Source organism: Cryptotermes secundus, unplaced genomic scaffold (assembly GCF_002891405.2).
Source record: "Cryptotermes secundus unplaced genomic scaffold, Csec_1.0 scaffold1682, whole genome shotgun sequence".
In the NCBI taxonomy this organism is placed as follows: Eukaryota; Metazoa; Arthropoda; class Insecta; order Blattodea; family Kalotermitidae; genus Cryptotermes; species Cryptotermes secundus.
Window position 1 is genome coordinate 219,731 of NW_019739983.1, and position 11,860 is coordinate 231,590.

The following is an 11,860-nucleotide window of genomic DNA, read 5'->3' on the forward strand; positions in this document are numbered from 1 at the left end:
CCCGTAACCTTGTGATAATTAATTTTAGCCGTTACTTGTAGATTGTTGAATAAACCAATTAACGATCTCTACGGCGTCTTCAGTAACGAAACATGTTACAATATATATATATAAAATATATTTGAATATATTGCCACTGGATTACATAAGCATCATCTGCAGACTTTTACATGTGTCAGTAGGAGGAAGAAATTACTAGAATTGTTGCAGGAACCCCAGCAAATGATATAAAAAAGAATTGATAGTATCAGAGCTCTCACAGAACTAGGTGGATAAGGGTCATTGTTCTCTGAGATGTGAACAGAAAGTTTTCAGTTTTCCATCCATGTCACAAGTGCACACAGATACTAATCTTATGTCATGCTGCACATGTAATTGCAAATACATCTGTTTTTCATTTTGGTGCAGGCCGAATGGATCACATTTTTAGAGGTAACTCAGTTTTACATATATTAACATTTTTTGATGCCATGCTTCTACTGAGAGACTGGTCATCTGTTGAGTATTATGCCTAGTTATATTTGTAGTTATAGAACTAATAAAAATGCATGCAGTAGCGTAATTGGTTGAGGCACTGTGCTACAAGCCAGAAGGTTGCCGTTTCAATTCTCAATTAGGTCATTGGATTTTTCAGTTGACCTAATTGTTCCAGCCATGCTGTGGCCCTGGGGTTGACTCAGCCTCTAACACACATGAGTACCAGGAATCTTCTGGGGGAAGGGGGGAGGGTAGCCGGCGTGTAAGGCTGACAACTTTACCTCCATTTGTGAGCCATTTGTCTAGAAAATGTGGGAGCCTCAACATCTTACAGCCTTATGGCCCTCCAAGCCCTGTTACAGCGATAGCTGTACCTTTTTTTTTTATATAAAATGATGTGTAAAATTATGTTTGCTATTGGACATTCCTTGATTCTTGTGTTTTTCTGTCATGCAGTGGCCAGTTTTGTCTATGTATCTGTCTTATAGAATGCTGCTACTTGTAAGAGCCAGTGTACAAGTAATGATATTAGATACTGGGTAGATTATGGAACCTATATAAAAATATTGGTCACTGTATCATGTCTGCTGTATTGGAGTTTCACAAGGCAGTAATCATCTTTTTGACAGCATTTAAGTTGGTCAAATATAATAGCAAATAATGCTAAATCAAACAGTAGCAAAAATACAACAGCATGAAATAAACATGCCAAATAATTTTGTTCTTCATATTCAGGCCTCTTGATTGCATTGAATTTGTTTTAGATTTAGGCAACACTGATTTTTCAAAGTATGATTATCAAGATCTGAAATTCAGGAATTTAGGTGGCACGAAACTTCTCTCTCATAATTATGTTTCTGCTGCTTACAGCACTGCAGGCAAAGTTGAATGAGGAAAAGAGTGCTCGCCAGAAGGCTGACCTACAGAGCCAGGAGAAAGAGAGACAAATGTCCATGTTGTCTGTTGACTATCGGCAAATCCAGCAGCGGTTACAGAAGCTAGAAGGAGAACATCGGCAGGAAAGTGAAAAGGTATGGGCCTTTTGCATCCTTTCATTTTCATTGTTATTGCAAATGCAAACTATACTAGTAAGATGTGAATGATGTTGAAGTAATGATCCTTTCCATGAACTCCAGAGTTCCTGATGTAATGGAAGTAACTTGTTCTGTGAACGCTTATGTATACTGACATACAAACGTTTCAGTTTCCTAGTTTCTTTTTTATTTACAGATTTGTTGGTGCATGGATTTTATCTTTCAAGAAACTTAGCATACACATACTTAACCATTTGTATAGCTGCACTAAGCAACTGAAAAATCAGAAGTTCTGTGATATCTAAGTTCAAATAAGGCAGATTCATATTGTACAATGCTAATCAAGATGTTTCTGATCCCTCCGTATGTGTAAATTTGAATTTAATCTTGAGATGACCTTGAATGGGTGGTTGTGGTTAAGTTTGCTGGGAATTCATCTTAGAGCTGCAGGTCATGCCACTTGCCAGCCTTGCTTGCGATCGTAACCCCAGAGTGCAATAACAGATGGCATTGTTAATGTTCATTGATTGCATTGTTACGAGTAATGGGCCCATGTGTTAATGTACATTACACTCATTGCAGCTAAATTGGGATTATAAATAAGTAACATGTTCCTGCTGGCTTACATGTTAATTTCAATTATTTGGTTTCATGAAGATATCAGAATGTATAAAAGTGTTTTGCTTTTGCCCAGCTTGTGAATGCTACAACTGTGGTCTGCTGCCTGAATCATCTCTTGGTCATAGGCCCCAGGGATTACCATATGTACTTAGGAAATAATTATTCGAAGTACAGTCATATGAGCAACAGATAAGTGAACATCACGTTGAAACTGCAGGTTAACATGGAAACGATTTAATAACATTTCAGATTCACATTTTTGTCTAGGTCTGCTTTCATTTGTTATATTTTTGAGGAGTTCATATGTAATCAGATTAAATATAAAAGAATTGTATACCCCCTGCCTCTCCCCATCTACTGCTCTGACTCCCCATGCTCCAAGAATATATCAAGGATTTTCTGTTAGACTTGCTGATTTCATGTAAATAAAACAAAGTTGTTCTGTTGTGCCCAGGTGAAAGCATTACAAGCACAAGTTGAACAAGAGCAGCAGAAGAAGTCTGCACTGCAGACAGAGGTGGGCATAGTGTCTTCTGAGGCAGCTCATCTCCGAGCAAGAGAAGCGCAGCTGACTCATGAAGTGATACAGCTCAGGGAGGGAAAGAAGTCAGTTGAGGAGGAACTGCACAAGGTGAAGACAGCACGCTCTGTTGATGACCTCCAAATGAAGGAACTGCAGGATCAGCTTGAAGCAGAGCAGTACTTTTCGGTATGTTTCCTGAGTTGCATAATTGTATTTACTGTAAGTACAAGTGTAGTTGTATAATACCTGAGGAGAAATTCTCTCCAAGAATATTACTTCACTTGTAAATAAACGTACAAGGGATTTTCTCATGATAATGGCTCCATAATCGAATGTTTGTAATATGTGTGGAAATATTTTCTGCTTGTTTTGGGCATTGTTAATGGCAGGTAGAGCTGTAGTCTTCAGTGGCTGTCTAATTATGAAATCCACAGTGATAAATCTTTATAAAGGGCAACTTGATATTAAGCTCTGTTAACATATACAAAACAAAACTCTTTTTAAGTGTGCAGTGATGAACTGTCTCTGTAACTGTTAATGGGTCAGTCTAGTATTCATACGTTGTGTACACTGGCATGTCAAATACTTTTTGACCATAGGGGATATTTCCTTTCATTGTTAATGCTTAACATCTTAAAGCAAGGGAGCCTCACAGTATTAGTTTCTTTTTCATTGCATTTTTCTGGAATAAAGTTGTGAGACAATGGTTCGTTGTTCTGTTTGGGTCAGCAATCCAAAGAGAATGTGGAAGACAGCAGTTCACTTAGTCCAAAGGTGAGAATTGTGTTGTTGCATGGATCAAGTGATGTGTGCATGGAACTGAGCCTTTAAGGAATTATCCAATTTTCCATAGTTTTTTTATGGAATATTCTGCACATATTATAAAATAGTGTGTATAAAATGGAAGGCAATGGCGCCTTCACCTGCGACTATTACTTGGGTACTGCAAGTATTTAAACTACACTGACTGACATATTCGCATTGGAGTGTTCAACTATAAGATTTACTTGGGGTTACTGAGTTTCTGGACTTTGCCTGTCTTCTAATGATTTGAAAGAATACAGTATTTCAGAAACTGGATCAGTTTCTGAAATGTTGTGTTCTTTAGAATATTTGACAGACAAAATTCAGAAACACCGTAATCCTGAATATAATACACCATCATCAGAATCTGTTAGAAGTAACTCATGACATGTCTGTATTAAAATAGCTGGATCTGCATGTGGAATTTCAAACTTCTGTAAATTTGGTTCCATTGTGCTGTGGCCAGAATGTTGCATACTCATTTGTGTTGTAAAATGACTGCTATTATAAGTGCTTACCTCACACGTCCATTTCAATCCATTATTAACCTTTAAGAGCTGAAAGACATATGGGGACCTTTAAAGTATAGCTGAGTAGCCGTGCAACTCTGAATGAGTACGCGCAGTCTGCGGGTGTTCACAGTGTTTTAAAATCTAATTTTAAGATAGAAATTCTTGTTCTACTTACATTATTTTTGGGCACCCGCTTTATAAGTAGACAGTCTTCCCTCCTGCGTCATGTAACTGAATGCACATTCCGACGTTGCAATTCATGCACTTTGTCCGTATGTAAATCTCTTTTCCACGCAAAGCCACACGCTACATCAGTCTCGTATTAGCAGGAAGTCAGCCAGTGTTGCCGATTTGCCTTCTCTAATCATAACGCTTATAAAACATCACAATTTCAACTATCTCCCATGGCCCCATTTCGCATGGAAGAAGCCGAAGTTGATAGGCAGCTGATAAATGTCACCGATTTAGAATGCGGTACATAAGACTGAAAGTACGCAGAAGCAAGGGGCCATGTGGGGGCCTTTCTAAGAAGCTTAACAGTACTTCTTGTGTGGCAGATATACACAGGCAGAGTTTCTGAGGGACGTGACCTCACTCCTATATACAGAAAGGTTGGGAGTGCTATAAAAGCATGAACATTTCCTCCCCTTTGGCCAGATAAGACAGCACCAGTATGAATGATGTCAGCAGCAGGCATTTATACTGCAGAAATGTTTTGTGCAGAAAATGTATGCATATTTGTAGAGAGACGTTCGAAATTGGAATTTTTTTTTTGAAATCAGTGTAACAATTTTTAGAGATTTTAAAATCTGTAAATTACAATATCTGATTCTATATTCTTTCTAGATAAAAGCAGCGTTTATTTCGTTCGTTTATCACAAAAATTGTAGAAATTACAGCATTTTCAGTAACATGATTACAATTTTTTTTACTCTACAGTGGCGGGCATTTAAATTAACTCCGGCCCGCCGCCATTACCGGAATTTAAACGGCCAGTCTCTTAATGGTTAAGAATCGTATGGGGCATGTAGTAATGTAGTTGATTGAGGCACTGTGCTACAAGCTGGAAGGTTGTGGGTTTGAGTCCCAATGAGGCGGATTTTTCAATTGACCTAATCCTTCCAGCCACACAATGGCTCTGGGGTCAACTCAGCCTCTAACAGAAATTAGTACCAGGATTCTTCCTGGGTGGTAAAGGACGGCTGGTGTGAAAGGTTGACAACCTTACTACCATCTGTGAACTGATTATCTAGAGAAAATGTGGGAGCCTTGACGTCTCACAACCCTATGGGCCTTCACAGCTTCTTCTAGGGATAGCTTTACCTTTTATTAAGCATTATACCTCTCTTTTTCGCAAACTGTCTTATATCAGGTTAAAAATATTGTCACACCAGCTGAATGGAACCTCATTTTATAATGTTTGATGTGAGTACTGTTTTACCTATAAGGTTATCAATCCAGTGAGATTGCAGTATTCTTCACTGTAGTGACTCCATTTACTGAAAGTACCCACAGTGAAGGCAAGAGGCTTGTCAGTACTTCATTGAGATGGTATAAGCATTTTCCCATGAAATAGGAAAAGTTTTGTCATGCATGTATGTATGTTAAGAGTTTTAGTCAGTAGACTGCACAGTGGGAAAGGTACTCAGATTTACCATTGTGCCATGTATGGCATGATTAAATATTTTAAATCATATGCATGGTGTACAATGGCAACAGGTGACAGTTGAGTAGCCTTGTGTTAGAGCTTGTTAAAATGGAATGTCCCATGGATTTTTCTATGTTGATGACTTTTGTGGAACTAGGATTGTGGTATACATGTCAATGAACAGAAAATAAATACAGATGTAACTTTGAAGCAGGCCAGTTAAGTGTGTCATTTGTATACCTCTCCAAACTAATGTATAATTCGAGCTGAGACTTAAGGAAAATTGTTGTCTGCTTTATTTGAATAATTTTGCACCCTCGTGCTTGTATTATTTAGGTTGATGATGAAGTGGTACCCCCCCCCCCTTATAAGAATGTTTGTAGTGTAATTGTTAGACATTAGTTTTTGTGTTATATATCTGGGGTTGGTTAAAATCAAGACCAGAAATGAACATCCTTAAGATTCAAATAATCTGCTTGACTGCAGCTGAAGTTGTATCCTTTTTAAGGAAACACATTTGTATGGTGTCTCTGAAGCATTTTGTGCTGGATTGTCCTGTATTGAATGTAGTTATTCCCTTAATGTTGTAGTAAAATCATGTCACATTGCTGGACTTCAGGTTTTTACTGTGGTTCAATTTAGCATGTAACAAATGACATTTATTTTATATTCTGTGCAAAAGCCTTACTGGTATCAGTTATGTAAATGCTCATGTAAGTTCCTTCCTGTGAACAAGAGAAACCTTGTAATATAAAAATGTGAAAATTGCCGTGTGAGTGGGATTTACAGCTTTAAGATTAATGAATGCTAATCCTCGTGGGCACTCAGTCTTAGGCACCCATGATCTTAAGAAACAGTGGAATCACAGGTGAAAGGGTGGGGAGGCATGTAGTCAGTTGGGTTAGGTAGATACAGCTAATCTCAGTCGCTGCAGAACTGAAGTTATTATATACACCAGAGATCAGATAGGAGGAATGTAGACATTCAAGTATGGCTTGTGTAATTACTAGTCATATGTGAGAACAACTCTTTCAGCTTCACTTAGAAAATTATAATTTAGGTGCTAGATACTGTAGGAAAACACTGGAGAAAGGAGGAGTGAGTATTTTTGTACATGAAAACCTAAAATTTACTAAAATAAATTTAGAAGATTATTGCAAAGACCAGGATCTGGAAGCATGTGCTCTAAAGTTAGACTCTCCTTTTTCTAATATTTGTATACTGACTTTATATAGAGCCCCATCTGGAAACTTCAATCACTTTATAAATAGATTAGAAACCATCCTAAATGTACTGCATAGTTCAAAAGTTGAATTTATAATTTGTGGTGATATAAATATAAACTATCTCATCGACAGTAATAGGAAACTAAATTTAGACTCTTTGTTATCATCTTACAATCTCTCCAGTACTGTTAACTTTCCCACAAGAGTTCAAAATAATTCTAGTTCAGCGATAGATAATATATTCATTGATAACTCAAAATTAAGAGACTATACTGTAGGACCCTTTATAAATGGCTTATCCGATCATGATGCTCAACTCATAGAAATAAATAATATTGACCTTCAGCCCAGTAATCAACAATATCAAACAGTAAGGAAAATCAACAAGCATACGATGGCAGATTTTGTCACAAAATTAAGTAATGAATCATGGGACAATGTATTTGACAGCAATAATATTGATTCTAAATTTAATTGCTTTCTGAACACATACTTGAGGATCTTTTATTCAAGCTTTCCCTTAAAAATAGTCAAAAATGAAAATAAAAACAAATCCACCTGGATAACAATTGGAATAAAAACTTCATGTAAACACAAAAGACAACTATATTTGGCCAGTAGGGACAGTAATGATCCAAGACTAAAAAGTCACTACAAAATGTACTGTAAAATTTTGTCAAAAGTCATTAAAGAAGCCAAACAGAATAACTATAACAGCCAAATTCTAAAATCAAACAATAAAATTAAAACCACCTGGGATATTGTGAAAGTTGAATCAGGAAAGAAATCTGTTAATGAAGACGTACAAAGTTTGAATATTGAAGGGAAGTCCACTAACAATCCACAAGCTATCGCAAGTGCATTTAATGAATATTTCCTTTCATTAGCTGAGAAAACATATTCCAATAACAACAACAACAACAACAACAATACTAATAATAATAATAATAATAATAATAATAATAATAATAATAATAATAATCCAATATACTATCTGTCTCGTGCCTTTAACAATTCATTTCCAAATATCAATCTCAAATTCTCAACAAGGAAGGAAATTGAAAACATTATTAAATCCCTTAAGCCCAAAAATTCACATGGATATGATGAAATCTCTACCAAATTACTTAAAGCAAGCTCTGTTTACATCAGTTCACCCTTGAATCATCTATGTAATAAATCTTTATCATCAGGTACTTTTCCTCAACGCTTAAAATACGCTGTAATGAAACCACTTTTTAAAAAAGGAGAGAGAAAATGCATCTCTAATTACAGACCAATATCCATATTGACTTCATTCTCAAAAGTCTTTGAAAAAGTTATGTATAATAGACTACTTGAACACTTAAATTCTAACAACATATTAGTCAAAGAGCAATTTGGATTTAGGAAAGACCTAACAACAGAAAAAGCAACCTATGAACTAACTAACGATATTTTAAGTGCTCTCAATGACAGATTAATTGTGGGAGGGATTTTCTGTGATCTAGCAAAAGCTTTCGATTGTGTTAATCATGATATCTTACTATCGAAATTAAATTTCTATGGAATAACTGGCAAAGCTAATGAATGGATCAAATCATACCTCAAAAACAGGTATCAAAGAGTTGAAATAAATAATAAAAACTCCAGTCATAATGCATTTTCAAACTGGGGAATTATAAAGCACGGTGTTCCACAAGGATCAATTTTAGGTCCCTTACTTTTTCTTCTCTACATAAATGATCTATCTAAAACCATCAACAATAAATCTAAACCAATTCTATATGCAGATGACACTAGTATAATATTTAAGAACTCTAAATTTGAAAACTTTAAAAATGACATAAATATTGTATTTGAAGCCTTAAACAGATGGTTCGAAGCCAATTTACTCTCATTAAATTTTGATAAAACCCATTACATATCATTCACAACTAAAAACAACCACCAAATTGATCTGGACATCAGTTATGCCAACAAATTAATCTGTAAAGTACTTGATACAAAATTCCTTGGAATACATGTAGACAGTACACTGTCTTGGAAAATACATATTGAACAAATTATACCTAAATTAAATGCAGCTTGCTATGCGATGAGATCAATTAAGCCTTTTATGTCACAGGAAACATTGAAGATGGTTTACCATGCCTACTTTCATTCTATTATGAACTATGGATTAATATTTTGGGGGAACTCTTCACATAGTGTAATAATTTTTAAAATACAAAAGAATATAATTAGAATCATTACAGGATGTAGAAGTAGAGATTCATGTAGAGAATTATTTAAGAAATTAAAAATTCTACCACTTCAATCGCAATACATATTATCGCTTCTCTTATTTGTTGTTTACAAAAAAGATAAATTCAAATTAAATTCTGATGTCTATAACATGAATACTAGACAAAAATATAACTTCCACCTACCCTCATCAACTTTATCAGTATATCAAAAAGGAGTCTACTTTACTGGCATAAAAGTGTTCAACAATCTGCCACAAAGTATTAAAAACTTGGGCAATGATACTAAAAAGTTTAAATCAGAGTTAAAGAATTATCTACATGCTCATTCCTTCTACTCTTTAGATGAATACTTCAATGTAAATAGAGAATGATGTAAAATTAAGTTATATTAATTTTTAAACTAAAATTGCCTGTACTTATGTATGTAACCTTTTGACATGTTCTGTATCCAAAGGTACTAACCTGCTTAGGATTTATAGAATGTAAATAAATTCAATTCAATTCACTTCAAGGTGAGATGGAGACAAGAGTTTGGAAGAATTTTGAGAATCAAGATGAAAACCAGAATTTTCTCTACTAAACCAGTTTTTTTGCTGGCATCATAGTTTATAACACTAACCACTTTTGCACATTGCATTACAGTGTAATACTCTTCCCTTTTGATGGGTGATTCTTTTACAGTGAAAAATTATCACAAATCATTGTATATAAAAGAATCAGTTCTAGGGCCATGCCCCCCCCCACACTGTGGGCAGGATGGGAAGACAGATTTATTTGACAAATTGGCTCATGCTAGCATTGTATATCATTACAATTCTGTGATAGATCATGTAGATTTTATGCTGCTGTCCAAAGCAAGAGCATTTACCTAACAGTTTTGGAAGTTCAAGAAGGATAAATCGGTGTTGGAATTAAGTTTGATGTTTTTTTTTCCCTTGATTTGATATAAAAATTTGAGACTCTCAGTTTGCCTAATTATCATAGTATGTACATGAGGCTGCTGAATGTATAATGCAGTCATACCCCACTTACTGCTGCTAATATCAATTTCATTATTACATTATAATCAAACCTCCACAGTGATATAAGAAATCCTTCAGTAAGGTTATTTGGCTGATTACTTGAGATTCATATTGAATGGTTTGCACTAATCCAGGCTAATGATTTTTATAGCATGTGTCTCAAATCTTTGTTAAGAGAAAATGTATCGAAGTTTACATTGTTTAATTTTTTCTCTTCATAATTCAGTCCCTATTCACATAAGTGAAATTCAGGTTCTTGAAGGTAAGACCTTGTTTAAATCCACGTCTTTTTCCTGTATGCTTTTAAAATGTCAAGATTAAACAAGAGTTGAAGTTGTAAAACAAAGGTCTACTTATGGCATTTAAAAAAACATAGTGAAGTCGTTATTTATTTTTAATCTAGTGGTTTTGTTGTTTCTATTTCATATATGTGTTACCATTAACTTAATTAGTTTCAGGTCTGTAAAGACCAAATTTTGGACACTGGAATCTTGTTTCCCATTTATAACTGCTTCTGTAGTGTTTTGCCTAGCTTGTTTTTGCACAACCGGGTAATGACATCAAGTGGGGTATCTATGCCTGTATGCACTTTCATCATTTTGGAACTATTACAAATGTCAGAAATTTACGAGTTTCCTAAGGTTTTACTGTGATCAGAATCTGTTTTGCTCTGCTTGCCCCCTGTACTGTACTAGTACTCAACATTATCAACATGCCAGTTCAGTTTGTCGAGTTGTCCATACAAAGAAAAATAAGCTGGAGAGATGTTATAGATGAAGAATCATCTGTGATGTTTCCGTTTTTGTGTTGTTACTTTGCAAAGCTGTTTCCACTGTAGTCTGTCTTCTTAAAAATTTTCTTTCATATTTATCTCCCTACAAATTGTCATCTGTTTTCTTTACACATAAGTTCTATCATCTTGATTTCTGTGAAGATGTTAATGCTGATTCTCTCTCTTTTGCACGATATATTATTATTCTGCCTTGCTTAGTTATTTGGGTTGTGTTTCTGAGGAATTTAGCAGGAAGAAGTGTACTTCAGTTCCAGGTTTTAGTTCCATATGATAATACTAGTAAAAAATGAGCATGAAGAATGGCAGTTGCATGTAACTGTGCAACTGTATGTGTGTGTGTGTGTGTGTGTGTGTGTGTATATATATATATATAAAAAACTCCGTGATTATAGTCCGCAAGAGAACTATACTGACTGAGCGACCGCCGCTTGTCGGCAAAGTTTAGTACCAAATTTGTGGATAGAGGGTGTCGTGTGGTCAGTGCAACAATTCCCCATGGCTGTTAATTTAGGTTTTGTAGACCAGAGCCGCTATTTCCTTGAAATAGCTCCTCAATTATCATCACAAGGCTGAGTCGACCCCGTTCCAGACCCACTACTTCTCCGAAAAGTATGGTAGTGCCAGGAATCGAACCCAGACCTCTGGATCTGTAGCCAGGAATGCTGACCACTAGACCACAGACACGGTCTATGTGTATATATATATCTCTGTATATATAAAAGTGTAACCGTCTGTTTGTTACTGATCCTAAATCTCCGAAAGTTCTTCACCGATTGCTTCAAAATTTTGAAACAACATTGCATTCAAATACCTGCATGTTTTTATATACCTATTATGTATCCATGATTTATTCTGACCGTCTTACAGTGCATACATTTATTCACCTTACTCTTCTCTCTTGCACTACATGTTTCGGCACTAAAGTCCCATCTTCAGGTGCTTTTCGATGTACGTCGAACTACTGCATTGCAT

General features: G+C 35.5%; 1 protein-coding gene across 6 annotated transcripts in view; it reads left to right on the forward strand.

Moving 5' to 3' along the window:
• The window catches only part of LOC111872269 (rho-associated protein kinase 2), a 125,141-nt gene that overhangs the window by 62,502 nt on the left and 50,779 nt on the right, over window positions 1-11,860 (forward strand). For 5 of the 6 annotated variants that reach the window (XM_023865978.2, XM_023865980.2, XM_023865979.2 and 2 more), the window contains 3 exons: window positions 409-432; window positions 1,348-1,508; window positions 2,587-2,841. In XM_023865978.2, coding sequence (XP_023721746.1) covers window positions 409-432; window positions 1,348-1,508; window positions 2,587-2,841 — 440 coding nt within the window. The remainder of the gene's footprint in view (window positions 1-408; window positions 433-1,347; window positions 1,509-2,586; window positions 2,842-11,860) is intronic. The other variant, XM_023865982.2, reaches the window with a different exon arrangement.